We start from the raw sequence: 26,995 nt of genomic DNA, 5'->3' as shown, positions 1-26,995 counted from the left end.
CCCCACCCCCCCCCCCCCCCACCCCCCCCCCCCCCCACCCCCCCCCCCCCCCACCCCCCCCCCCCCCCACCCCCCCCCCCCCCCACCCCCCCCCCCCCCCACCCCCCCCCCCCCCCACCCCCCCCCCCCCCCACCCCCCCCCCCCCCCACCCCCCCCCCCCCCCACCCCCCCCCCCCCCCACCCCCCCCCCCCCCCACCCCCCCCCCCCCCCACCCCCCCCCCCCCCCACCCCCCCCCCCCCCCACCCCCCCCCCCCCCCACCCCCCCCCCCCCCCACCCCCCCCCCCCCCCACCCCCCCCCCCCCCCACCCCCCCCCCCCCCCACCCCCCCCCCCCCCCACCCCCCCCCCCCCCCACCCCCCCCCCCCCCCACCCCCCCCCCCCCCCACCCCCCCCCCCCCCCACCCCCCCCCCCCCCCACCCCCCCCCCCCCCCACCCCCCCCCCCCCCCACCCCCCCCCCCCCCCACCCCCCCCCCCCCCCACCCCCCCCCCCCCCCACCCCCCCCCCCCCCCACCCCCCCCCCCCCCCACCCCCCCCCCCCCCCACCCCCCCCCCCCCCCACCCCCCCCCCCCCCCACCCCCCCCCCCCCCCACCCCCCCCCCCCCCCACCCCCCCCCCCCCCCACCCCCCCCCCCCCCCACCCCCCCCCCCCCCCACCCCCCCCCCCCCCCACCCCCCCCCCCCCCCACCCCCCCCCCCCCCCACCCCCCCCCCCCCCCACCCCCCCCCCCCCCCACCCCCCCCCCCCCCCACCCCCCCCCCCCCCCACCCCCCCCCCCCCCCACCCCCCCCCCCCCCCACCCCCCCCCCCCCCCACCCCCCCCCCCCCCCACCCCCCCCCCCCCCCACCCCCCCCCCCCCCCACCCCCCCCCCCCCCCACCCCCCCCCCCCCCCACCCCCCCCCCCCCCCACCCCCCCCCCCCCCCACCCCCCCCCCCCCCCACCCCCCCCCCCCCCCACCCCCCCCCCCCCCCACCCCCCCCCCCCCCCACCCCCCCCCCCCCCCACCCCCCCCCCCCCCCACCCCCCCCCCCCCCCACCCCCCCCCCCCCCCACCCCCCCCCCCCCCCACCCCCCCCCCCCCCCACCCCCCCCCCCCCCCACCCCCCCCCCCCCCCACCCCCCCCCCCCCCCACCCCCCCCCCCCCCCACCCCCCCCCCCCCCCACCCCCCCCCCCCCCCACCCCCCCCCCCCCCCACCCCCCCCCCCCCCCACCCCCCCCCCCCCCCACCCCCCCCCCCCCCCACCCCCCCCCCCCCCCACCCCCCCCCCCCCCCACCCCCCCCCCCCCCCACCCCCCCCCCCCCCCACCCCCCCCCCCCCCCACCCCCCCCCCCCCCCACCCCCCCCCCCCCCCACCCCCCCCCCCCCCCACCCCCCCCCCCCCCCACCCCCCCCCCCCCCCACCCCCCCCCCCCCCCACCCCCCCCCCCCCCCACCCCCCCCCCCCCCCACCCCCCCCCCCCCCCACCCCCCCCCCCCCCCACCCCCCCCCCCCCCCACCCCCCCCCCCCCCCACCCCCCCCCCCCCCCACCCCCCCCCCCCCCCACCCCCCCCCCCCCCCACCCCCCCCCCCCCCCACCCCCCCCCCCCCCCACCCCCCCCCCCCCCCACCCCCCCCCCCCCCCACCCCCCCCCCCCCCCACCCCCCCCCCCCCCCACCCCCCCCCCCCCCCACCCCCCCCCCCCCCCACCCCCCCCCCCCCCCACCCCCCCCCCCCCCCACCCCCCCCCCCCCCCACCCCCCCCCCCCCCCACCCCCCCCCCCCCCCACCCCCCCCCCCCCCCACCCCCCCCCCCCCCCACCCCCCCCCCCCCCCACCCCCCCCCCCCCCCACCCCCCCCCCCCCCCACCCCCCCCCCCCCCCACCCCCCCCCCCCCCCACCCCCCCCCCCCCCCACCCCCCCCCCCCCCCACCCCCCCCCCCCCCCACCCCCCCCCCCCCCCACCCCCCCCCCCCCCCACCCCCCCCCCCCCCCACCCCCCCCCCCCCCCACCCCCCCCCCCCCCCACCCCCCCCCCCCCCCACCCCCCCCCCCCCCCACCCCCCCCCCCCCCCACCCCCCCCCCCCCCCACCCCCCCCCCCCCCCACCCCCCCCCCCCCCCACCCCCCCCCCCCCCCACCCCCCCCCCCCCCCACCCCCCCCCCCCCCCACCCCCCCCCCCCCCCACCCCCCCCCCCCCCCACCCCCCCCCCCCCCCACCCCCCCCCCCCCCCACCCCCCCCCCCCCCCACCCCCCCCCCCCCCCACCCCCCCCCCCCCCCACCCCCCCCCCCCCCCACCCCCCCCCCCCCCCACCCCCCCCCCCCCCCACCCCCCCCCCCCCCCACCCCCCCCCCCCCCCACCCCCCCCCCCCCCCACCCCCCCCCCCCCCCACCCCCCCCCCCCCCCACCCCCCCCCCCCCCCACCCCCCCCCCCCCCCACCCCCCCCCCCCCCCACCCCCCCCCCCCCCCACCCCCCCCCCCCCCCACCCCCCCCCCCCCCCACCCCCCCCCCCCCCCACCCCCCCCCCCCCCCACCCCCCCCCCCCCCCACCCCCCCCCCCCCCCACCCCCCCCCCCCCCCACCCCCCCCCCCCCCCACCCCCCCCCCCCCCCACCCCCCCCCCCCCCCACCCCCCCCCCCCCCCACCCCCCCCCCCCCCCACCCCCCCCCCCCCCCACCCCCCCCCCCCCCCACCCCCCCCCCCCCCCACCCCCCCCCCCCCCCACCCCCCCCCCCCCCCACCCCCCCCCCCCCCCACCCCCCCCCCCCCCCACCCCCCCCCCCCCCCACCCCCCCCCCCCCCCACCCCCCCCCCCCCCCACCCCCCCCCCCCCCCACCCCCCCCCCCCCCCACCCCCCCCCCCCCCCACCCCCCCCCCCCCCCACCCCCCCCCCCCCCCACCCCCCCCCCCCCCCACCCCCCCCCCCCCCCACCCCCCCCCCCCCCCACCCCCCCCCCCCCCCACCCCCCCCCCCCCCCACCCCCCCCCCCCCCCACCCCCCCCCCCCCCCACCCCCCCCCCCCCCCACCCCCCCCCCCCCCCACCCCCCCCCCCCCCCACCCCCCCCCCCCCCCACCCCCCCCCCCCCCCACCCCCCCCCCCCCCCACCCCCCCCCCCCCCCACCCCCCCCCCCCCCCACCCCCCCCCCCCCCCACCCCCCCCCCCCCCCACCCCCCCCCCCCCCCACCCCCCCCCCCCCCCACCCCCCCCCCCCCCCACCCCCCCCCCCCCCCACCCCCCCCCCCCCCCACCCCCCCCCCCCCCCACCCCCCCCCCCCCCCACCCCCCCCCCCCCCCACCCCCCCCCCCCCCCACCCCCCCCCCCCCCCACCCCCCCCCCCCCCCACCCCCCCCCCCCCCCACCCCCCCCCCCCCCCACCCCCCCCCCCCCCCACCCCCCCCCCCCCCCACCCCCCCCCCCCCCCACCCCCCCCCCCCCCCACCCCCCCCCCCCCCCACCCCCCCCCCCCCCCACCCCCCCCCCCCCCCACCCCCCCCCCCCCCCACCCCCCCCCCCCCCCACCCCCCCCCCCCCCCACCCCCCCCCCCCCCCACCCCCCCCCCCCCCCACCCCCCCCCCCCCCCACCCCCCCCCCCCCCCACCCCCCCCCCCCCCCACCCCCCCCCCCCCCCACCCCCCCCCCCCCCCACCCCCCCCCCCCCCCACCCCCCCCCCCCCCCACCCCCCCCCCCCCCCACCCCCCCCCCCCCCCACCCCCCCCCCCCCCCACCCCCCCCCCCCCCCACCCCCCCCCCCCCCCACCCCCCCCCCCCCCCACCCCCCCCCCCCCCCACCCCCCCCCCCCCCCACCCCCCCCCCCCCCCACCCCCCCCCCCCCCCACCCCCCCCCCCCCCCACCCCCCCCCCCCCCCACCCCCCCCCCCCCCCACCCCCCCCCCCCCCCACCCCCCCCCCCCCCCACCCCCCCCCCCCCCCACCCCCCCCCCCCCCCACCCCCCCCCCCCCCCACCCCCCCCCCCCCCCACCCCCCCCCCCCCCCACCCCCCCCCCCCCCCACCCCCCCCCCCCCCCACCCCCCCCCCCCCCCACCCCCCCCCCCCCCCACCCCCCCCCCCCCCCACCCCCCCCCCCCCCCACCCCCCCCCCCCCCAGGAAGGGGCTGATGGGAATTGTAGTCCATAATATCTGGAGTGCCAAAGGTTCACCACCACTGAACGGCCAGGTTTTTATGCACAGTCATGAACAAGCAATCTTAATTTTGTTTTGCACTTTATTTTTAAATGTTTGTATTCTATTTTAATTTCTGTAACTTATGCCATTAAAGGTTATCCGTATCTATTGATACATCGAACTCAGCTTTTACTCACAGACTCGGAACCTTGTTCAGATGTGTCCATTTCGTCAACGCAAGGAGGACTTTCGTTCTGCAGAGAAAACACGCGTCATGTCTGTGCCTCACCAAGCTCCTGCAACCCGCCAATACCTCTGTTTAATTCAAAACCGTGTGCCCTCCCAACAAAATGTGCTGGCAACATGATGCTGCTTTAAGTCCTGCGGACAGCTCCTGCCAGCCTCTTCCGGAGGCCTCAGCACCAGATTCCAGAATTAGTGAGTCCTTATTGCTCAAGTGAGTCCCTGGTGGGTTGGCGGCCAGAGAAGATCTCCGACTGGGACACAGCCAGGGAAATGCCTCCTCCCTGCCTTCCAGCGCCCACCTGTAGCCGGGCAATTGCTTGCTGCAGGCTGCAGAACGACTTCACTTGATGTTTTAGCTCATTGTCCTCCAGCGTCTCGAGTGTTTTCTGTAGATCCAGGTTCAGCCGTACAGAAAGTCCAGACAGCAGAATGCAATGCGTCAGCCTGCATTGGACTTTACCATACCCCAGTCTTCAGCAGCAAAGTCCTACTCTGCCCACCCAACCACCCACACAACCAGGGCCGGAGGCTTGGGATTGGGTCCTTACGGCCTGGTCCTTAAGGCACCAGAAGAGCCCTGCTGGATTAGACCAGCGTCCACCATCCTGTCTCACGCAGGGACAAACCAGTTCCTTTGGAGATCCGAAAAAACAGGGCATAGAAGCCGAGCCTTCCTTGTTCCTGGGATTGCGACTGACTTTCTCTGAACAAGGAGAGTCCCTTTAGTCCTCATGCCCAGTAGCCACCCATAGGCCCCTCCTCCATGAATCTGTCTACACCCCTTTGGAAACCGCCTGTGTCGCTGGCCATCCTGACATCCCCCTTGCAGCAGATTTCACAATGTAATCATTTGTTGTGTGAAGAAGTTATTTCCCTTGGCCTGTCCAAGTCACACGTTTTGCTCTGAAGTTCCATCTGAACCAGGACCAAAACCAGGGCCCAAACCGTCACAAAGACATGGAACTCCAAACCATTCTGAGCACACGGAACGGGGAACTTACGCTTCGTGCTGCCGGAGCTCCTCCATCTTAGCACTGGTCTTCTCGTTCTGCTGCTCCGTCTATAGAAGAAGACATTAGGTTGTGAACCAAAGTGCTGTTTAAGTTGCACATTAAGTGGACAGCATGCCAACCTTGGGGCAGTTTTTGTCTGGGAGGCGAAGCTGGATCCAGGAGACTCTGGGTTAGCCTTTCAGTGAGCCCTGCTAAGTATTTATGAAGGATCTGCTCTCCACTGGAAAGCCCTTTCTAGATCAGGATGAAAAGGTCAACGATAAAGGAGCGGTGAAGGCAAAATAGCAACCTAGCAACCCTGAAAAGCCAGCTAGAAAATCTTACATTCCCATGCCCCTTCTGTGAGTACAGACTCCTAAAGCTGTCAAAGCCACAAGCTTTTTCCCCGAACCTTGTCTTAATTCTAATGATGGAAAAGCCACCAAGTCCTGCAGAAAGATACAGGCACGCACACAGACGCCCAAGTCAAAACTGCCGGTTTGGAAAGAGCCTCACCATGATTATCCTCTCGAGCATCTGGGCGATCTGACCAGAGGCCTCGCTCAGGCCACGGCTCAGTTTCTCGTTCTCCTCCGCCAGGGCCTGGTTTTTCTCCATCAGGGACTGCAGGTTTTCTGAGGGCTCTCCGCTAAATCAGACAAAAATGTTTTGTCGGGGGGAATCAGGAAAGGCCAGAGTCCCGACGATATGGAGATGCTGCTTGATGCAGAGATACGGATTCAAGAAGCTGCTGGGTCTAAACCAGTGTCTTTAAAATAGATAAGCATCTCTTATCCAAAGTTAAGATGGAGGCAGAGACTACGCAGTGGTACAAGAATAGATCTTGAGAAGTATGGAATGCGTTAGCAGTCCTGGGAACTGCAAGATGCTCTTCTCCCAGGCTCAAGCATCCTCCACACAGGGAGCTGGGTGCTGCATGGCCAACAAGGGAGTTCTGACCATAGATTTCCTGGCAACTCCTAGAGCTACCCGGAAGTGACAAGGGTAACTCTGGAAATCCCCAATTCTTGCAAACAGATGAGCTTTTATTTTTCTTTTTGATCCCACTGCACACTCTGTCCTCCTCCCCCACTTCCTGCCTCCAAACCTAGCTGTGGCCAGCTTCACAGAAATCAAATTTAACAAAACAATGGAAACAAAAGCTCTCAAATGCTAAAAACAACTGTCTCCACAAACTAACGAAAACCCTGTTGGGACCATAAGGGCCACTGATTCAGAAATCTTACCCAATAGACACTGGTAATGTTCCACCATGAGCCTGCAGGAGTAAGACCTGGAGCTGTTGAACCTGGAAAAAGAGTGGGTGGTTGCCGTTCATATCATCTCTTGCCATTGGTTCACCTTGTGGGAGGAGGCCCTGGGATGCCCACTCTTATTCCTTTGTAAATAGGTTCACAATAATGGCTATGTATTCCTTACTTTCTCCATTCAGTGGTGGCGAACCTATGGCACTCCAGATGTTCATGGACTACAACTCCCATCAGCCCAATTGGCCCTGCTGGCAGGGGCTGATGGGAATTGTAGTCCATGGACATCTGGAACGCCATAGGTTCACCACCACGGCCATATATATTCGGCTGCCATCAGGAATTTAACTCCAAACCCCTTTACACTTCCTTCTGAAGCAGTGTGTCCAAACTTTAAAGCAGTTTCAAAGGGCTACATGGGTCTGAGGAAATGACTAGTGTGGGATTCCAGGTTATTCGACAAATACATTTATATATATATATATGTTCTTTGGCTTAAACATTTCAGGAAATATTTTACAGTAAACAAAACAAACTGAGGCAACGGCCGTTGCTGAGGTGACTTTCACTTCACGTCAGTTCCCTCTTTCTTCCTTGACATATAAGAGATCATATTAGGATTTGACTCCAGTCTCTCACTCTCAATACAGTGCAGTCTCTCTCTCTCTGTCTGTCTTCAATACTGAAACCGTCTCTCTCTCTCTCTGTTCAGCATATAATATTTTCTCTCACTGAAGTTCTGCACACCCTCTGATTCAGGTTAGCTCAGAGGGACTCCCTGACAGTCTCCAGCACAAACTGCTGTTTTCTACCAGTTCAGCACACATCCTGCTCCGGCACACTTTAGTGTCAACCAATCACCCTGCCCTTGCATCCCCCTTTCACCCCACTTCCTTCTTGGAGCCAGCATGGCGTAGTGGTTAAGAGCAGGTGCACTCTGATCTGGAGAACCAGGTTTGATTCCCCGCTCTGCCACTTGAGCTGTGGAGGCTTATCTGGGGAACCAGGTTAGCTTGTGCACTCCAACACATGCCAGTCACAGTTCTTTGGAGCTCTCTTCAGCCCCACCCACCTGACAGGGTGTTTGTCGTGGGTGGGGGAAGGAAGGGAAAGGCGTTTGTCAGCCCCTTTGAGACTCCTTACAGGAGAGAAAGGGGGAATATAAATCCAAACGTTGTCTTCAATAATTGACCTCTCATTTTAAAGGAACATACACACGTAGAATTTTAAAACGTTGCAGGTCTCCCCCACCCCAAACATGGGAAGCTGGAGCCAGTCACCAAAGCAGTGACTTACAGCAACATGCTTCCCTGGGCCTAGGGCAGTGGTGGCGAACCTTGGGCACTCCAGATGTTATGGACTACAATTTGTCAGGGAAGCAAAGTAAATATGGTGTGCATCTTGTGCACAGATCTTGGTGATGTGTAATGTAACCATGTAAAATGTATTGTAAATAAATAATCTGTACCCAAGATGAGAAGGTGTGTCAGGGAAGCAAAGTAAATATGGTGTGCATCTTGTGCACAGGTCTTAGTGATCTAAATGACAGCACCTGTCATCCAGGGTCAGTTGGCAAAAGCCTGATGCAACTGAACCAAACCAGTCTGATCCGGTGCTGTGACCTTCTCAGTGATTGGGCAGTGTTTGTATATTAGCAGAGCACTATCAGTGCACATTATCTGCTAGGGATTCTTGTTTACTGCGAGGCATGCTGCCGGTTTGTTCCTTGATGTTCACTGTATATAGCTTGCACCTGAAAGTAAACTTCTTTGAAGTGAAGCTACTGTGTGGTGTGGAGTTATTCATCTGCTGTGCCAAGCCGTCTTCAACTGCACTTATCTTTCTCTGGTAACGCACCTATCCGTTGATAAACCGCTTACTCTGTCACAATTCCCATCAGCCCCTGACAGCACGGCCAATTGGCTCCCTCTCTTCTCCGTTCCACAGACACAGCACTTCGTACCTGCAGTCTTAGCTGGTTGTTCTCTGCTGCCTTGGGGTCCACGTTCACTATAGGCTTGTTCTTTATCTTCCTGGCCCTGTCGGCGTAGCGGAGAGTGTTCAGTGTCTCTTCCATGTTGGAATCCGCCGGGCTCACGCAGGCGATCATCAGAGTGTGGCTGTTGCCCCCCAAGGAATCTGGAGAGGGTAATAAAGAGTCAAAAGCACGGGCCAACAAAGCAAAAAAGAAATCCTTTTGGTGAATTGCAGCAGCAGAGGGGGAGAGGGTATACACAGGCACCAGGCAACACTCCCAATGGCTTGCATTCCACCCTTACCTTGCAAGAGGCGTGTGAGCTTCGAGTCCCTGTAAGGGATGTGGTGCCCTCGCTTGGATTCATCCCCAAGAGCGCTGATGACGTTTCCCAGGGAGAGGAGTCCTCTGTTGATATTAATTCCTGAAAACAAAAGCAGAACCCTGACCTCTTGGCTTCCCGGCAGTAACAAAAGCCCCTTTGAAAGAAGCTTGGCTGAGAATTCCCAAAAGCGTTTAACATTAAGTGCTAAGAGAGCAGCAGCGGCGTAGTGGTTAAGAGCAGGTGCACTCTAATCTGGAGACCAGGGTTGAGCTGTGGAGGCTTATCTGGGGAACTAGATTAGCCTGTGCACTCAGGACAACAGAAGGGCCCAGCAAAGCACGGGCCTCAGATTTGAAAGTAGACACTGTCTCCTCGACCTGCCAGCATTCAAAAGCAAGAATTATCCCTCTTTGAGGAAGCAAGAATATTGACTACGCAAACGATCGCTGCCCCCTTCCAAGTGGCCGTCACACGAACACATGAAGCTGATTCACACTGACTCAGACCCTGGTCCACCAAAGTCGGTATTGTCTACTCAGCAGGGTCTCACTTGGTCTCTCACATCACCTATGTTTGCCTTTTAAGATGGCGATGCCAGGAATAGAACCTGGCACTCTCTGCGTGCCAAGCAAAGGCTCATCGCCTGAGCCACAGCGCCTCAAGGAAACAGGCCCACGTGGCTGCCCAAAAGTTCATTCCGCTCACCTTCTTTCAGCCGTTCTCCTTCTGCTTTGGTCTTCTTCTGCCTTTCGGAACCGGCCAAGTCCACGAGGTGCAGCTTGGAATGGAAGCTGAGGTTCCTAAGGCAGACGAGGAGGAGGTTCACACCCAAGACAGTGAGAAAAACTCAGAAGAGGATCAGTATGAAGCTGGGCTCTGAGGTTCACTCTTATTCGCTAGTTAACATTTTGGATATTAAGCCGTGGCTCATGCCAGCCAATTACCGGCTTCCAAAGTTCCATCATTCGTGTTCTATCTTTAAAGTGATGCAACTCCCTCCCACCCCACAAAAGTAGTTCAACCCAAAGCTGCTATCATAAACCTTCTTTCAACAGGCCACGCCCTCCCTTGCTTACACGTCCTTCTTGCTTTTCTGTTCAATTAAAATGGTGAAGATCGCGTGGGACCTGGACGACTGCGTGTTCATTGCTGTGGCAGCCACCGTCCGAGAATTGTTCCCCTGTTCCAGGCAGATGACCGTCTCTTTAGCACCGGTCACCACGTGTTCGGTCAATCCCACAATCTGCATGAAGAGGAAAAACGGGTTGCTTTCCATTCCCACTCTTTCCCTTCTTTGACGGTTTCTTGTACATATTGCGCTTTGCTGCATTTTTGTCTAGACCACAGGTGTCAAACTTGCGGCCCTCCAAATGTTATGGACTACAGTTCCCAACATCCCCTGCCAGCATGATGCTGGCAAGGGATGATGTGAACTGTAGTCCATACCATCTGGAGGGCCGCGAGTTTGACACCTGTGGTCTAGACCCTCCTCTGTGAAAATAAGACCTCAAACACCCCCCGACTGCACATCCAGCCCCACTGGTCAGCCTGCATCATGAAGCACCATCTGTTAATTCTGTGACTGGCTTTAAAAGGGCTTCTCGTGACTGTGACTGGCTTTAAAAGGGCTTCTCTCCACCGGGCCTTTGGAGTGTCCAGCCGCTGATATAAGTGCCCCCACCTCCTCCTACATTTTGGGCCCATTACCATCTATGGGCCCACTCTTTTTCTCCCCTTCTGGGAGAGTTTAACAGGGATTGTTGCGGGCATTGCTGTTATTAGTCATTCTTAACTGCTGCATTTTAACTTAACTTATTTACAGTCTATTATGTAACTGTTATTTTATGTTGTTCACCGCCCAGAGCCCTTCGGGGGTTGGGCGGTCTAAAAGACTGAGAAATAAATAAAATAAAATAAAATAAATGTTCCACTTGCTGCCCCTGTCTCCCTTTGAGGGCATGGCTTGATTCAAAGATGCCAGGTCTGATCAATTTCCAGTGGGCTTTATGCAGTGGTGGGATTCAGCCAGTTCGCACCCCTTCGGCAGAACCGGCTGTTAAAATGGTGCTTGTCAACAACCAGTTGTTAACTTATTTGAATCCCACCACTGGCTTTATGTCCAAACATAAGTACCCGGGGAAAGTAGAGTTTAATGTATTGTCGAAGGCTTTCACGGCCGGAATCACTGGGGTGCTGTGTGGTTTCCGGGCTGTATGGCCGTGTTCTAGCAGCATTCTCTCCTGACGTTTCGCCTGCATCTGTGGCTGGCATCAGATCCTCTGAAGATGCCAGCCACAGACGCATGAAACAAAAAATATCAGGAGAGAGTACTGCTAGATCTGTCCCTTATCCCGGAAAGCTCCCTAGCTACAAAGTAGAATTTGTTTCTCCACACAAAGACCCCAGGAATAAACCCGAAACTGGAATTTCCATTTACGGGTTATAAACTCCACGTTGCTCAGGACCCTGGATTCTGACGTTATGGCGAGGCACAGCTTCATCGGGCCAGACTTAGGATCAAGCATGCAAATAAAGCGAAATGGGAGAGCTAAGGGCGGCATATCAGCACACAGCAATCCACTTTTGTGCCCACGACAGGCCAGCTAGATTCAAGTCCACCTGCACCTTAAAGGCCAGCAAGATTTGGGGAGTCAAAGCTCCCTTCGTCAGACACCTTGGCCCCTTCCGCACACACAAAATAATGCGTTTTCAAACCACTTTCACAACTGTTTGCAAGTGGATTTTGCTATTCCGCACAGCTTCAAAGAGCACTGAAAGCAGTTTGAAAGTGCATTATTCTGCATGTGCGGAATGAGACCTTGACTCTCGAAAGGTCAGCAAACAGAAGTTGTACCTGGTCTCTCAGGTGCTACTGGACTTGCATGTAGCTCTTCCACACAGACCAACATGGCTACCCTCCCAAAGCAGTCGGTATTTGTCAGGGAGCTGAAATGTGACCCTTTGAAATACTGGCTGTTTTGAGGCAGAAGGGTACTTATCCCAGATTAGCTATGCAGTGGCGTAGGAGGTTAAGAACTCATGTATCTAATCTGGAGGAACCGGGTTTGATTCCCAGCTCTGCCACCTGAGCTGTGGAGGCTTATCTGGGGAATTCAGATTACCCTGTACACTCCCACACACGCCAGCTGGGTGACCTTGGGCTAGTCACAGTTCTTTGGAGCTCTCTCAGCCCCACCCACCTCACAGGGTGTTTGTTGTGAGGGGGGAAGGGCAATGAGATTGTAAGCCCCTTTGGGTCTCCTGCAGGAGAGAAAGGGGGGATACAAATCCAAACTCTTCTTCTTCTTCTTCTATGGGACATACCAACAGAGTGAGGAGGAGGAGGGGGGAGATCTTCCTCTTTGGGAAGTGAGAGCTGCAGTGCAGATTACGAGGGACCTAAGCTACCCTCAAGTGAACTCCCTGTTCTCTGGGACTGAAGTCGCTCTTCTGAGTCAGAAGCAAACATCAGAATACATTTTGTTGGGAGGAGTGGAGATCTGTGTTGTAAGATCCCCAGCACCACAAGCCGAGTTGAAGACATCAAGATTACTGGCACCTTCACTGAGTGCAGCTTAAATAAAGATTGAAAGCAGACTTTCAGTCTATCAGTCAGCACCATCCTCAGACTGGCAGTAACTGCCAAGTGTCTCAGACAGATGCCTTTCGCATCACCTACAGCAGGGGTAGGGAACCTTTAACACTCAAAGAGCCATTTGGACCCGTTTTCCACGGGAAAAGAAACACTTGGAGCCGCAAATAATTTTTGACATTTAAAATAAAGGTTTTTTACCTTTTACTCCGCTCATTCTGAGAAGCGCATGCGGCTCTTGAGCCGCAGGTTCCCTACCCCTGATCTACAGCTTAGATCTTTGTCACTGAAGACTGGAAAGACTGAACCTGCGTGCCAGGTAGAGACCACTAGCTGCAGCCCATCTCCATGGTGGACGGCACCCGGCAGCCTCACTTCTATGTTATGCTGCCGATTCCACTCTAAACATCGAGGGCCAGCACAGAAGCCCACCTTTATGCCTTCCTTGGGGTCTTCACGTATGCTGATCTGAGCTGAACGTTCTCTGGGCGGGGCCAAGAGGTCCAAGATGTCTTCGTTGTAGACCTGAAATTTTTTGTTCAAAAGAGAGGGTTAGGTCTTGAAATCCAAAATGGAACACAGAGGAGCAACAGGGAAAGGACACTGCAGGGCTAGTTTTAAAGCTGCGCCCAGTACAGCAACAGGCCTTAAAGGAGACAGATATGTGGAAACACACAAAAGCTTTTACCTCTAAATAGGAGACTTTCAGGGAAAACTGCCAGTCCACCCTCGCTTCCATTTCGCCAAAGAGCAGTTTGATCACGCGGGGGATGGCTCCCACAGTGGGGTCATTCCCTTGGTCTGCTGTGTAGGCCCCACCCATGGAATAGGTCTTCCCAGACCCCGTCTGCCCATAGGCCAGAACTGTGGAATTGTAACCTGCGGAATTAAGACCAGGAGAAACCAAAAGGGGTCATTTGCGCAAAGAAAACAGAAGACCTTTCTTAGCATGAGTAAAAATACGGCTGAAGTACCACAATGCCTCCAGGTTGAGCAGTTTTGGAAAAAGGTGCACAATTGCTGCAGATTACGTAGCGAAGGACAAGAAACGTACACGCAAAGAAAACCACCGCGTACAAGAAGAAAAACACTAGAGGCGGAGTACAGAAAAGCATACACAGAAGAGAAACGGCACAGAGCATGAAAGGAAAATGGAGTCAAGGAGAAGAACAAAGGAGTTCAGACGACGAAGAACTTCGGAAGCAAGCCCAATTAGCGATGAAGAGCGTTACCGTAAGAAAGAAGGGGTGTTAGGGAGTTCCTGCCAATTATGTTACTTTTAATTATGTACAATGGTCCGACACATCACTAACACAAAGGTCCAGCGGGGGTGGGGTGGGAATGGGACTTCTAATGCAGCAAAAAGAAGCGAGGCCATTTTAGATGCAAGCAAACCGAGGAACATCTCACTCTCAGGACACAAGAACTTTGAAGACATATCCCTCCCCCTCCCCCACCCACCCCCACGTCTTAACCGGCACACCCTCTCACCTTTAAAAATGCCTTTTACAAGGGGAGCAATGCACGTGTTGAATACTTCCTCTTGCTCAGCAAAAGGGTCAAACACATAGTCGTAGGTAAAAGGTTTGTCGTTACCCAAAATTACCTGTGAGGAGGAAGGGGGAGAGAGTGAGGGTTACGTTGCTGCCGTTTAAAAACTCGCCTCTGTGGAACGATGTGGTGAGGCTGGCCTTAACGGCTGACTCTGGACCCTCCAGTCACCTCCGATCCCCCCCCCCCTTAATATGAGAGGATGTTTTGTAACACACATGACCTCCCCCCCCCCCCCCCCCGGTTGTTTTCCCCACTCCCTCACCTGACACAAAGTCATCCTCCTCAGCATCTGGCTGCAGGAACTGAATCTGTTTTTGCCTGCCCTTAGCTTTCCAAGCCCCACACCCCGTTTTCTGCTCTCCTGGCAGCCCTGTTGCCAATAGTCAGCCATTGTGGGAGTGCCAAGCCAGCTTTCAGCTCTCCCCCTAAATGCCGCTGTTTCCTGCAGCACTTCCTCAGGCCGGACTGGGGGGCCACTCCAGTTGGCCTCCGCTGCCTTTTGGAAGCTTGGCACCCTGAATCAGCAAGGCGACAGGGCTGATTCCAGGTGCCTATCTGAACCACAGCACTGCTCCAGAAGACAGATGCACGTCTGCTACAGCACCAAGACTACTTCAGACTGAGTCAACATACACCAAAACATTCCAGCTGCCCGTTCTTTTTTCACCTGAGGTTGTCCACGGACAAAAGACAAACACATCTGGCAACCCTCTTCCGTTTCTTTGGGGACGAGAGGGCGGCACCGGAGAGCCACCCTCACAGGGATCGCCTTGGCGTCTTCTTTTGACATTTTAAAAGAGGATCCTCCTGAAAGGAACCGCAGGATAAGACAACATTATTTCGATGAAACACACCCCCCCAGTTGCGTTTACTCAGTGGTGGCAGGGAGCCATTTCTAAACCCAACATGAACGTTTCTCTTATTTATTCATTTCATATTTATATCCCGCCCTATCCCCACAGGCCCTGCAGGGGTCTGCAACCTGTGGCTCTCCAGATGTTCATGGACTACAAATCCCATCAGCCCCTGCCTGGAGAGCCACAGGTTGCTGGTTATGCTGGCAGGGGCTGATGGGATTCGTAGTCCATGAACATCTGGAGAGCCACAGGTTGCAGACCCCTGCCACAGGGGATAGCAACACAACCGGGAGGACATATCATGCCTGAGAGGAACCAGCCTGCTGCCAAGGGAACTTGATTAGCTTTGAGCAAACAAAACATTAGGATAGGAAAATAGAGTTTGGATTTATACCCAATCTGTCTCTCCTGTAAGGAGACTCAAAAGGGCTTACAAACTCCTTTCCCCCCCTCTCCCCACAACAGACACCTTGTGAGGCAGGTGGGGCTGAGAGAGTTTTAAAGAACTGTGACTAGCCTAAGGTCACCCAGTAGGAATGGAGGAGTGCGGAAACACACCTGGTTCACCAGATAAGCCTCCACCACTCAGATGGATGAGTGGGGAGTCAAACCCGGTTCTCCAGATTAGAGTGAACCTGCTCTTAGCCACTACACCACGCTGGGAGAGGCCACAGCTCCCAGTTGAAAGGATCAGGTAACACCTCTGCCTGAAATCTGGAGAACTGCTGACCATTTGAATGGACAACCTTGATTGGTCAATGATCTGATTCAGTATAAACAACATCACGCAGAAGGAGGGAGGGAAATAAGCGTAAACAATAAATAATTCTCTCAGCCTCAGCTCTACAATTTCTAGTTGCATCGCATCTCTTCTGAGATATACTGCCCCATTCATTCACAAAGTGCCATGCACTTTGAGTCTCAGTGAGAAAGTCAGACTGCAACATAAACGGAGAGCCTGCTGAGGCAGAAAGGCAGCATCAAAATGCTCTAAATAAATAAGCATACAATGATTTTTAAAATATTATTTTCTCCTCTGAAAATAAGGGACTACAAGGAGATGGCAGGGTGATTCCAGGTGCCTATCTGAACCACAGCACTGCTCCAGAAGACAGATGCACGTCTGCTACAGCACCAAGACTATTTCAGACTGAGTCAACATACACCAAAACTGGAGAAAGTCCCCACCACCAACACCACAATAAATAAGTAAACAAGCCATCAAGCACCTTCAAGACGTTTTGCCTAAACAAAAATAATGATTAACTTAATTTGTAAGCCACCTTTTCTCACATGGCCTCAGGGGGGCTGACAACAATAATTAAGAACAACACCACAATAGCGCTTTGCTAAAACATTCTTGTCTCATATCTGATGCCATGAATCTCTATAAGGGTCAACCATCAAAGTCTAAAACAGATATTCCCAAACTTTTATAAGTTGCAGACCACTTTTTAGGAGAGAAATTTGTCATGGAACATTATTGTCGCTTTTATGCCAAAGGCACATAAGTACATTCTTGACTGCTTTTATCCAACTGCATATTTCAAGTCATTAGTCTTATCGTACGTATAACAAAAACACAAATTATTTTTTTCAAATTCTAAACAGCTTAAATTTTGAACCAAATTTAATTTCTGCCACTGAAGGTTGTTAACAACTGAAACTTTGAATTTTGAGATCAGGTCACGTTTATTCCAATCTGCTCTAAACTAATCCCCATAAGAAAACATTTGAATTAACATATCGTCATGGGAAAGAGGAAAGGAAAGAGGGGGCAGTTAGACAGATCCCGAGGCTGCCCTCAACCGTATTATTCCTCTCCTCATGATCAATAATCATTATTGTCAAAGGCTTTCACGGCCGGAATCACTAGGGTGTTGTGAATTTCCCGGGTTGTATGGCCGTGTAGTATTTATTTAGTATTGTATGGCCATGTAGTAGTATCTTCTCCTGACGTGTCACCTGCATCTGTGGCTGGCATCTTCAGAGCATCTGCATTTGGCCCCTGAAGATGACAGGTGCAGGCAAAGCGTCAGCAGAAAATGCTACTGGAACCCACAACACCCTAATAACCATGATGATGGTGATGATAATAGATTTCACAGCTGCCAGATCTTTAGCTGGTTGTCGGCCTTCATTACAATTCGAGCCTCACCCAGAGGCCTAGGAAGTTGTTGTTATTAAGTATTATTATTATTGTAGATTTCACAGCTGTCAGATCTTTAGCTGGTTGTCGGCCCTCATTACAATTCAAGCCTCACCCAGAGGCCTAGGAAGTTGTAGTATTATTATTATTATTATTATTATTATTATTGAAGAAGAAGAGGAAGAAGAGGAAGAGGAAGAAGAGGAGGAAGAAGAAGAGGAGGAGGAGGAGTTATATCCCCCCTTTCTCTCCTGTAGGAGACTCAAAGGGGCTTACAACCTCCTTGCCCTTCCCCCCTCACAACAAGCACCCTGTGAGGTAGGTGGGGCTGAGAGAGCTCCGAGAAGCTGTGACTAGCCCAAGGTCACCCAGCTGGCATGTGTGGGAGTGCCCAGGCTAACCTGAATTCCCCAGAGAAGCCTCCACACAGCTCAGGCGGCAGAGCTGGGAATCAAACCCGGTTCCTCCAGATTAGATACACGAGCTCTTAACCTCCTACGCCACTGCTGCTCCACTGCCTTCATTACAATTCGAGCCTCACCCAGAGGCCTAGGAAGTTGTATATTATTATTATCATCATCGTGGTTTAATTCCAGAACCTTAAAAGGTTTCCTCTCTTCCCTCCCCCCACCCCACCCCACCCCACCCTAAAAGCCCAAATAGGCGGCGAAAGTCCCACAATGGGAAGCGAACTGGCGGCCACGGAGGGGGGGGAGGGGTTCAGAAGAAATTCGCCTCCCCCCTCCCTTATTAAAAGGGGGCTTTCAACAACCTCACACACACACACACACACACACACACACGCACACCACCAGACACACCCCAACGTCTTTTCTCCTCACGGAGCCGCCACCCGCCGCCGTTGCTCGGTCTCCCCTCCCGACTTCAGCCGCCGCTTCAACTTCCAACATTCAAACGCTCCGCGCTCATCCGGGTAACGAGCAACGTCACGCCCTCGCCAGGGGGGACAGAATAAGAGGCCAATGGAGAAGGCGACGGTGACGTCACGACGCGCGCCTGGAAGAAGCGAGCTTCTTTGTGCGCGGGTCGGCTTCCGTCTTGAGGGAGCATGTCAGAGAGGGGCCCCGCCCATGTCATCGATGTCCCGCCCCGCCGCGTCGTGTCGTGTCGTGTCAGCCAATCAGAGCATCGAGAACAGCACCCGCCGGGGACCGCCTTTCCCCAGGCAGGCTGCCCTTTCCCAGAGAGATTTGGCTGTCGCTCCTTCTGATTGGTTGCGCGCTGCGACCGAGCGTTCTGATTGGAGGAGAAGGAGGAAGAGAAGACTTTGCTTGGGCTTTGGAACCTGAGCTTCAGCCGCCACTCCCTGCCCAGAGGTGGGCCGGTTCCGCCAGTGGTTGACCAGCAGCGGCGGCAGCACCTGTTGGGTGGCTTCCTTTGAGTGGCAGGAGCAAGCGGGCCTCTCCGGCTTACACGGACTTCCAGAATGGACGGTGGAGGAGGCGGCCGTCTTGCATATGATGATTACCCGGTGGTATTCCTCCCTCCCTACGAGAGCCCCCCGGTGTGGATCCCTCCTCATGAGGTGCGTAGCTGCAGGCACTGCTTTGCTTACGATGACTCTCTGATAGCAGCAGAAGATCAGGTCAGAGTCCTTGTTTGGAGTTTCCATTGCATTTTACATGCATCCTTCCAGCAATTCCTTCTGACTTCTACCCAGCCTTCTTAGAGCAGAACTAGGGCCCCTTCCGCACATGCAGAATAATGCACTTTGCAGCTGGATTTTACTATGCAGAACAGCAAAATCCACTTGCAAACAATTGTGGAAGTGGATTAAAAATGCATTATTCTGCATGTGCGGAAGGGACCGAGGGCATAGTGTAGTTGTAGTAGGATGAAGACTACCTGCCTAAGGTTTCCGCTATGGCTTTAACTGTGGCATTCATGTTAATTTTCCCCCCTAGAGAATCTACCATTCGGATTATAACAACGAGCTGACCCAATTCCTGCCCCGCACAATTGTGCTGAAGAAGCCACCTGGGGCTCAGGTACGATTCGGGGGGCCTGACTCAGGCAGCAGGGAAAGGTTTTGCATTTGCTGGTGTGATTATTCTGCTTTGTTAATTAGAATGCCCGACAATTCCTATGTGAGAACATTTTCACCCATTCTCTTTTGTAGCTGGGCTTTAATATCCGCGGAGGAAAAGCTTCTCAGCTTGGCATCTTCATCTCAAAGGTTTGTGGATTTCTTTGACTCCATCGTGTGACTGACTAGTCCTGCTACTTCCACAGCCAGCCATTAATAATGGCTTCATTCGTTGATTTTTAAAGCTTGAGTCCTGTGCTACTACAAATGCTCTGGACAAATGAAAGGTTTACTTCTTTGCCCATTTAGGAAGCTGTAGTTTAACTTTTTTCCCCCAAACTGTATCTCTATCCCTTCCAGTTTCAGAGTCCCTACAACATGGCTCTAATTCTTTCTCTTTGGTTATTGGTTCAAGTGCCAGGGGAGTTGGGCATCTGGGCGTGATCTTAGCAGGATGGTGAGGTGGGCAACTGGCGGGGACTCCTATGCTCAAGATGCCCAAGAGACTTAGTGGCAGCCCTGCCATTGCTGTGGTGGCTCTGCTCACGATACCTTTCCTGCTTTCAGGTGATCCCAGATTCAGACGCCCATCGAGCTGGCCTGCAGGAAGGAGACCAAGTCCTGGCTGTGAATGATGTGGACTTCCAGGATATTGAGCATAGCAAGGTGAAGGGTTGTCCTCACTACTGGAAGCCTTGTCCTTTGTGGGGGCAGGATTTATTTATTTTAAACCTTTAAACCCTGCTGTAACGGAAGAGCTGGCTTCCTGCCACTTTTTCATTAGAAACGTGGGTTGGGATTTTGTCATTTAGCGTGCAAAAAAATCACTGAAAACAAAACGGTTCTTGGAAAAATATATATGGATGTTTATTGAGTTCTGCACCTGCTCAATAAACTGAAAATGCAAAAGTTAAAGTGAAAACAATAACTTAAAATTTCCAGTAGCGTAGGTTTGTTACAACGAAATGCAAGCAGAGACTAAACACTTAACTGTGACAAACAATATTCCCTGGCAGAGATTAACAACCTAAAACATAGATAGATAACAGGCAGAGTTTACAAACTGAGCAACAGCAAGCATAAAGAGGTATAGAAAGAGAGAGATAAACTAATGAACTGCTGAAAGGCAAATTATACAGAAATTGTCTGTCAGCTGATGTAAACGGACCAATCATTCTTTCTTGATAATTAGCTGAGTCAGCTTGGCAAAAATCAAAAGTTGCTAACAGGTGTTAATCATTTGAGTCCTAACTAAAGGGAACATGCTCTACAGCTGGGGCTCTACACTTAGCCAAACAAGCTACCAAAATAGAGAAATTTAAAATGATAGACTCAATTTCTCTACACCTGCTTTTTCTCCCCCTCACTCCCCGGCCGACTGGCTAAAGCATTTCTCTAACCACCATGCTAGTTCACCGGCTGGCATGCCTCTTAATTCCAGGAAATGGTTTTAAAGGCACTCAATGCATCATCCTTGCTGGAGTTTAGCTAACCAGTGTCTGGTCTGTGCTTGAGACTGCCTGGGGCGGAATGCTGCCCTGGGTTCCAAGGAGGAAATAATCTGGTTCATTGAGAGATTTGTTTGTTTGCTTATTAATTATACCGCCCATCCCCGAAGGGCTCTGGGTGGTGTACAATTCTTGAAGCATGCCTTTATTGGCATAGGCAGCAGTACAACAATAATAAAAACAGATTAAAAAGCATATACAATACAGGATATACATGTTAGGACAAAGGAAATCTACTGGCATTTAGTAATTTCCAGGAGAAAGTCTGCCACTATCATACAGAGAGAAGGATCAGGGTTGTCCAACAAGTAGTGTAATCTAAATAAATCGGGGAGATCGGGTAAATGTAAAGGAGTAAGATTCACATACTTGGATCTGATTTCCTTGAATCTGAAAGGCAGCAAGTAATTGGTGTTTGGTATCCAAAATTCAACTGAACTATCGTTACAAAAGCACAATCTTTTAGCACTTCGTTTGCACAGCATTAAATTCTCGCTGCATATAGCAAAGGGTGGTGTACAAGCTAAAATATCAATTAAAACACATCATAAAAGCCTTACAAAACAGCATACAAATAAAAATATGGCAGACTATATTGAAACAAATTGCACATCACAGGTTGGATCCACCCAGCTTTTTCATCCAATCTGTCCTAATTCTTCTAGTTAGTGCAGCACCAATCGTACAGGACAGTCGTCCATGCAAACCTCATGTTCCTCAGCATACCTTTTTGAATGGTCAAAAGGTCACCCGTTTGTCTTTTCCCCCTCTCAGCACTTTTCAACCACCAGTTGTTCACAATTAGCATACTTTTAAGTGTGCCTCAGCTTTCTGAAACTTGTTGGCCAATGCAGGGCCTCTTCACGAGTTCTATATTTTAAGACGACCATCTTAAGAGCTTTTCTGCATAGGGGCTGGTGATGGTTCTGGCCTCATACTGCTTCTTGTGACCGTTCCCTTTATCCTTCTTCCTGCAGGCCGTGGAAATCTTGAAAACTGCCCGGGAGATTGTCATGAGAGTCCGTTTCTTCCCTTACAGTGAGTATTTTGTGTATTTATTCACTTCATTTCTAACCTACCCTTATGGGGACCTAAAGCAGCTCTCATCCTTCCATTTTATTCTCACAACAACTCAGTGAGGTTGGGTAGGATTAGAGTATGTGATTGGCCCAGTGTCAACCAGTAAGCTTCCGTGGCAGAGTGGGTATTCAGTCGTGGGTCTACTTACACAGTCTGACTTTGTAACCACTGTACCGCACCAGCTGTCCATTACCTGCTGCTAATCTGTATATAATCTTGTCCTTTTCTAGCAAATTTATCTAGCAACGTACAGCCCCCATTTGCTCCTACTAACAACCTTGCAGTGTATGCTGTGCTGTTCCCATTTATAACATTTAGGAATCTCAGAAAATAGCTTACTCTTATATTATAAATCCCTAGTTGAAGTGAGATAAAGTATTTTCTCATGATCCATCATATGGATCAGCATAACAGCATGGACTTTGTAATGTATATTCAGGCTGGGGAAGAACCAGGTACCTTTATTTTAGCCTTGATTGCTTAAATTTTATTTATTTTTATTTGATTTTCATATTTATACCCTGCTCTCCCCATAAGAGCTCCTGTCCAGAGGCAGTATGCCCATAAGTGCCAGCATAGAGGAGGGAACGTCCATTGCCATCATACCTTGGTTGTGGCTTCCCAGAGGCACCTAGTTGGCCATTGTGAAAATAGGAAGCTTAATTAGAGGGATCTTTGTGCAGATCCTGACAGGCTGTTTCATTCACTCGTGTTTTTTTTTCCCCTTTCCAGATTACCAGAGGCAGAAGGAAAGGACAGTTCACTAGAAAACACTTCTCCACACATAAAGTTCTCCGGCCTCCAACCAGATCTCTCTTTCTGTGACTCTCTTGTGTTAATTCTGTGCAGGGCTCCTATTTGGAGTGCGTGACGAACTTATTGGGAGGTGGGGGGTGGTACTCAAGGCCACCATTTCCCAAGGAGGAAGCGGGCTTTTAACGTGTTTCCCCGAAAATAAGACAGTGTCTTATATTAATTTTTGCTCCCAAAGATGTGCTATGTCTTCTTTTCAGGGGATGTCTTATTTTTCTGTGTTCTGTTCGTCGGGCATGCTTCCAAACAAAAACTTTGCTACGCCTTACTTTCAGGGGATGCCTTATATTTCGCACTTCAGCAAAACCTCTACTACGTCTTATTTTCAGGGGATGTCTTATATTCGGGAAAACAGGGTAATTCACACATTGTGCTGCCCCTGAAGCAACTTGGTGGCACAGGATGGGGAGGGGGGCAAAACTGAGTCTGCAATCTGATCCCTGAGATAGGAACAGGATTTGGATGTTCTGTACATCCTGGATAATTTTTTGGCTGGAGCTTCCTTTGCATAGGAAGTGGGCCTGCAGGGGTCTCTTCGGGCATATAGCCCGTTTACTGCAAACAGTTGCGTCGAGGCTTCATGAAATGAAGGGGAGACATTTTCATTCACTTCACAGGAAACCTTCCAGATGGATTGACATTCCACTCCCAACCCTTAGGCGTCTAGGAATCTTTCAGGTCCTTGAATATTGCTGGGGCGGTAGAATTAACAGCTCCCACAGATTCCCCGGAAAGCATTATTGGTTTGTTTTACAAAGGATATTTCTAGTCCTCGTTATTAAGCAGAACTACCATGTTGTCTTCCTCTAAAGTAGGGTGGCCAACTGTGGTGCTCCAGATGTTCATGGACTACAATTCCCATCAGCCCCTGCCAGCATGGCCAAGAGACCCCTGCTCTAAAGGTTTAGATAGCAGCAGTGCCCTCTATAGGGAACGAGGTATCTGTTTGGAACATAGCATCACCATGTTTATTTTGCTACCAGTGTTACATATGTCGTTTTCTTCCCGTTTAAACAGTCCACATTTGAGATAAATATTCAGATTTCATACACACAAAGGTCTAATGAGTATTAATTTCTTAAAATGAAAAAAAAATTGCAGAAACTGCTTTGCCCCTTGGTGGGATTGCACGCAAACAGAGCTACGGCTCCACCGGTAATCCTAGTAGTCTGTTTCAGAGATCATCTACGTTGGTCTGCAGTAGAACAGCTAGATATGGAGTTCAGTAAGCACTGTATGTCAAAGGCTTTCGCAGCCAGAATCAACCATCTGTGGTGGGTTTTCTAGGCTATGTGGCCATGATCTGGTAGTTTTTACTCCTAATGTCTCTCCTGCATCTAGGGCTGGCATCAAAGCTCCCTAATGCCAAGAGATCAGTAGCAACTCTGAGAAATCATCAGTCCTTCCATGTCTATGCAGGCAAAACATTAGGAGTAAACACTACCAAAGTCTGACCACACTGCCCGAAACCCCCACAACAGCCAGTAAGCACCTTAAAGCATCAACAAGAGTTTTGACATTCAAAGGTTTGTGCCCCAAAAACGTTGCTGAACTTTAAGGTGCTAGTAACTAGACTCAAATCAGGCAATCCTAACATGCCTAGAAATTGTGGCTTGGGAGGATCAATGTGTTCAAGCAGCAGTGGTGTAGGAGGTTAAGAGCTCGTGTATCTAATCTGGAGGAACTGGGTTTGATTCCCAGCTCTGCCGCCTGAGCTGTGGAGGCTGATCTGGGGAATTCAGATTAGCCTGTACACTCCCACACACGCCAGCTGGGTGACCTTGGGCTAGTCACAATTCTTTGGAGCTCTCTCAGCCCCACCTACCTCATAGGGTGTTTGTTGTGAGGGGGGGGAAGGGCAAGGAGATTGTCAGCCCCTTTGAGTCTCCTGCAGGAGAGAAAAGGGGGATATAAATCCAAACTATTCTTCTTCTTCTCAGTTGCATCCTGGCACAATTTTTTTCTGCTGTTCTACTTGCTGTTCCAAAGCAGGAGTTGCTGTTTAGTTAAGTAGCTTGAATATCAGTCTTGCTGGGGGTGAAGGAGGGAAGCACATTTCTGCCCTCCCTGCAAACCGATCCAGAGGAACCAGCTACTCCACTGTGGTCACCACTGGGCGTTGATCGTCAGAGTAAGCTAGAAAGGTAGTCTCTGCCTTCAGACTTCAATTGTACTTCTGCTTCTGTTCCTTTTGGGGCAGAAAGTGTAGGTCCTGGGGTGCTTTGGGGCTGTTAACTTTGGGAGCCTGCCTTGTCCTCAACCGAGCTTACGAGAGACAATATAGTCTTGTGACCACTTGAACCAGCCTTCAGGCCAGGTCAACATTGTCTACTTCGGCAGCTGCGCTTCCAGGCTTCAGGTAGAGAAGTCTTCCCCATCACATCCTACCTGAGCCAGGGCTCCTCCTCCAACCTCCATCTTTGAAGTAAAATATTAGGCTCCTTCCGCACCTGCAGAATAATGCACTTTCAAACTGCTTTCAATGCTCTTTGAAGCTGTGCGGAATGGCCAAATCCACTTGCAAACAGTTGTGAAAGTGGTTTGAAAACGCATTATTTTGCGTGTGTGGAAGAAGTAGTCTATGGGAAGAAGTAGTCTATGGGATGCTTGAGAGGGAAGTATGGGGCGCTTAGCTTTTTTGTTTACTGCTTGTGACGGAGCCCTTTCTAGTCATCTGCTCCGTGGAGCCGGTCTCTGCCTTTCCATGGGCAAAGAGGAAGGGAAGAGATTCACCTGGCCTGTTTCTCCAGGAGTGTCTGTTGCAAGGGAAGAGCAGCCGCGTTATAACGGCCATTGCCAGCATTATAATGGTGTTGTAACGGCATTATAATGTGGGGAAATGGGGTAAAAGGGGCACAGGAGGTGGTGATGGCCACTAACCTGGATAGCTTTAAAAAGGGCTTGGACAGATTTATGGAGGAGAAGTCGATCTCTGGCTACCAATCTTGATCCTCCTTGATCTGAGGTTGCAAATGCCTTAGCAGACCAGGTGCTCGGGAGCAGCAGCAGCAGAAGGCCATTGCTTTCACATCCTGCACGTAAGTTCCCAAGGCACCTGTTGGGCCACTGTGAGTAGCAGAGTGCTGGACTAGATGGATCTGGTCTGATCCAGCAGGCTAGTCCTAATGTTCTTATGTTCTTATCGTCCTCCTCTCAAGCTGCAGTGGGTTCCTCCCAGTATTATGGCCCATCCCCCCCTTCCCATAATGCTGATCTACTGCTGGAAAAGCAAACCAAGGTTTGTGTGCCAAATACAAGCTGGCCAAAACTCTCCCAAATCCCTCTGCTATTTTTCCAGCCTGCTGGGAAGAGAGAGTCCCTGGGGAAGACCAAGCAAACCAGCTATTTCCCAATTTTCTGTAAGGTCCCGGAGATGCCAGATATTCCTGGTGGCAGCGGGAGCAGGAGAGAAAGGCAGGTGTCTTGAGCAATGCTTTGGTGTGTCATAACTCTGGAAGAAAGACAGGTGACAGGAGATGACTCCCAGGGTTGGTTCCATGGTGTAATGGTTAGCACTCTGGACTTTGAATCCAGCGATCCGAGTTCAAATCTCGGTGGAACCTCCTTTTGGAGGGACGGAGGTGAAGTTTCCAAGGTGCTTTCCCCCGCCCCCAGCACTTTCCCTTTAGAAGTAATAAAAAAAGCATTTGGTGCAAGCGCCTGAAATTGGGGGCTGGGGTGGGCCGTGCAGGAGATTCAGGGTAGGGAGAGAGAATTGGAAGGTGTGGTGCGAGAAACCTCTGAGCGTGTGCAGAGTCCCTTTTTGCCAGGGCTCGGAATGCCCCTTGCGAGCGCATCTGGCTCCATCGCAGGGTCTCTCGGGGGTTAGATCTGAGTAACGACGCGGGTCCAGGTGCCGCCGGCCCCGGGAAAACACATCAGATCTGCTTCGTGCATGAACTTTCACCTCCCCAAGCCCCTTTGAGATGTGTGGGGGGGCCCAGTTCTGCTAAACTCCGGAAGGGCCAAATCTTCTTCCGGGGACCGACCCAGGATGCCCCGTCGTCCCTCCTGCACCAACAGGCTGGTCCATGCATTGGTGGCTTAGTGATCAAATCCGGGCTTATCAGACAGGAGAGTCGATTTCGAGTTTTGGTGACTGCAGTTGAACTTTGCAGGGATTTGGTTTAAATGTTGGTTAAATCTTTTTTCCGGTTGCAACCCAAGCAGTTTTAGGAAAAGGAATGGGTTGGAAAGCGAGATTACCTAAGAAAAGCAGACACATGTGCGACAGCGAGCCGAAATAGCTCAGTTGGGAGAGCGTTAGACTGAAGATCTAAAGGTCCCTGGTTCGATCCCGGGTTTCGGCAGAGTATTTTTTTTTTTTGAAGAGTTGATTAAAAGTCGGCCACAGTTCTTTAATACTTCATTTCTCCCTCAGCGTCTGGGCTGAATATGTTTTTCACGGGATTCATTAAAAGGAACACTTGATTTGGGGAGTGGGCGTAGGAAGG

The 26,995-nt window shown here is 54.9% G+C and overlaps 2 protein-coding genes and 2 non-coding genes across 5 annotated transcripts; 3 read left to right on the top strand and 1 right to left on the bottom strand.

Annotated features, from left to right (window-relative positions):
- Positions 1–4,224: 4,224 nt before the first annotated feature.
- KIF4A (kinesin family member 4A) lies at positions 4,225–18,142 on the bottom strand. Its single transcript, XM_048516369.1, has 14 exons — positions 17,915–18,142; positions 14,755–14,894; positions 14,025–14,139; positions 13,222–13,412; positions 12,966–13,058; positions 10,018–10,184; positions 9,647–9,741; positions 8,921–9,040; positions 8,605–8,780; positions 6,621–6,682; positions 5,890–6,022; positions 5,383–5,441; positions 4,681–4,786; positions 4,225–4,389 (listed from the first exon to the last, which is right to left on the bottom strand). The coding sequence occupies exons 2-14, from the start codon at positions 14,875–14,877 to the stop codon at positions 4,318–4,320; spliced, it is 1,512 nt and encodes a 503-aa protein (XP_048372326.1). The 5' UTR covers positions 14,878–14,894; positions 17,915–18,142; the 3' UTR covers positions 4,225–4,317.
- Positions 18,143–18,342: 200 nt separating this feature from the next.
- PDZD11 (PDZ domain containing 11) lies at positions 18,343–23,594 on the top strand. Of its 2 annotated transcripts, none has more exons than XM_048516372.1 (6): positions 18,343–18,699; positions 19,019–19,102; positions 19,234–19,290; positions 19,708–19,806; positions 21,626–21,686; positions 22,461–23,594. In XM_048516372.1, the coding sequence occupies exons 1-6, from the start codon at positions 18,541–18,543 to the stop codon at positions 22,493–22,495; spliced, it is 495 nt and encodes a 164-aa protein (XP_048372329.1). In that variant the 5' UTR covers positions 18,343–18,540; the 3' UTR covers positions 22,496–23,594. The 2 variants fall into 2 exon arrangements, with proteins under 2 accessions (XP_048372329.1, XP_048372330.1); XM_048516373.1 differs by having other exon boundaries at positions 18,354–18,639.
- Positions 23,595–26,032: 2,438 nt separating this feature from the next.
- Positions 26,033–26,104, top strand: TRNAQ-UUG. Its single transcript has one exon. It is a non-coding gene; the product is annotated as a tRNA-Gln (tRNA).
- A 674-nt stretch (positions 26,105–26,778) lies between these two features.
- TRNAF-GAA lies at positions 26,779–26,851 on the top strand. The gene has a single exon. It is a non-coding gene; the product is annotated as a tRNA-Phe (tRNA).
- The last annotated feature ends 144 nt before the right edge of the window (positions 26,852–26,995 follow it).

Source organism: Sphaerodactylus townsendi, linkage group LG15, assembly GCF_021028975.2.
Source record: "Sphaerodactylus townsendi isolate TG3544 linkage group LG15, MPM_Stown_v2.3, whole genome shotgun sequence".
Classification (NCBI taxonomy): Eukaryota; Metazoa; Chordata; class Lepidosauria; order Squamata; family Sphaerodactylidae; genus Sphaerodactylus; species Sphaerodactylus townsendi.
Note: the sequence above shows the minus strand (reverse complement) of the source record. Positions and strands in the feature narration are given on the sequence as shown.

What these genes read in the sequence shown, in the direction of transcription:
- KIF4A (XM_048516369.1), bottom strand. Translation starts at nt 14,877, where the DNA reads ATGTCAAAAGAAGACGCCAAGGCGATCCCTGTGAGGGTGGCTCTCCGG. An exon ending in CAGAAAAGCAAGAAGGACGT is followed by an intron (nt 9,742 to 10,017) that starts GTAAGCAAGGGA and finishes CGTCTGCCTTAG; the next exon opens with GAACCTCAGCTTCCATTCCA. An exon ending in AAGCAATTGCCCGGCTACAG is followed by an intron (nt 4,390 to 4,680) that starts GTGGGCGCTGGA and finishes TTTTCTCTGCAG; the next exon opens with AACGAAAGTCCTCCTTGCGT.
- PDZD11 (XM_048516372.1), top strand. Translation starts at nt 18,541, where the DNA reads ATGGACGGTGGAGGAGGCGGCCGTCTTGCATATGATGATTACCCGGTG. An exon ending in AGAAGCCACCTGGGGCTCAG is followed by an intron (nt 19,103 to 19,233) that starts GTACGATTCGGG and finishes TCTCTTTTGTAG; the next exon opens with CTGGGCTTTAATATCCGCGG. An exon ending in AGGATATTGAGCATAGCAAG is followed by an intron (nt 19,807 to 21,625) that starts GTGAAGGGTTGT and finishes TTCTTCCTGCAG; the next exon opens with GCCGTGGAAATCTTGAAAAC.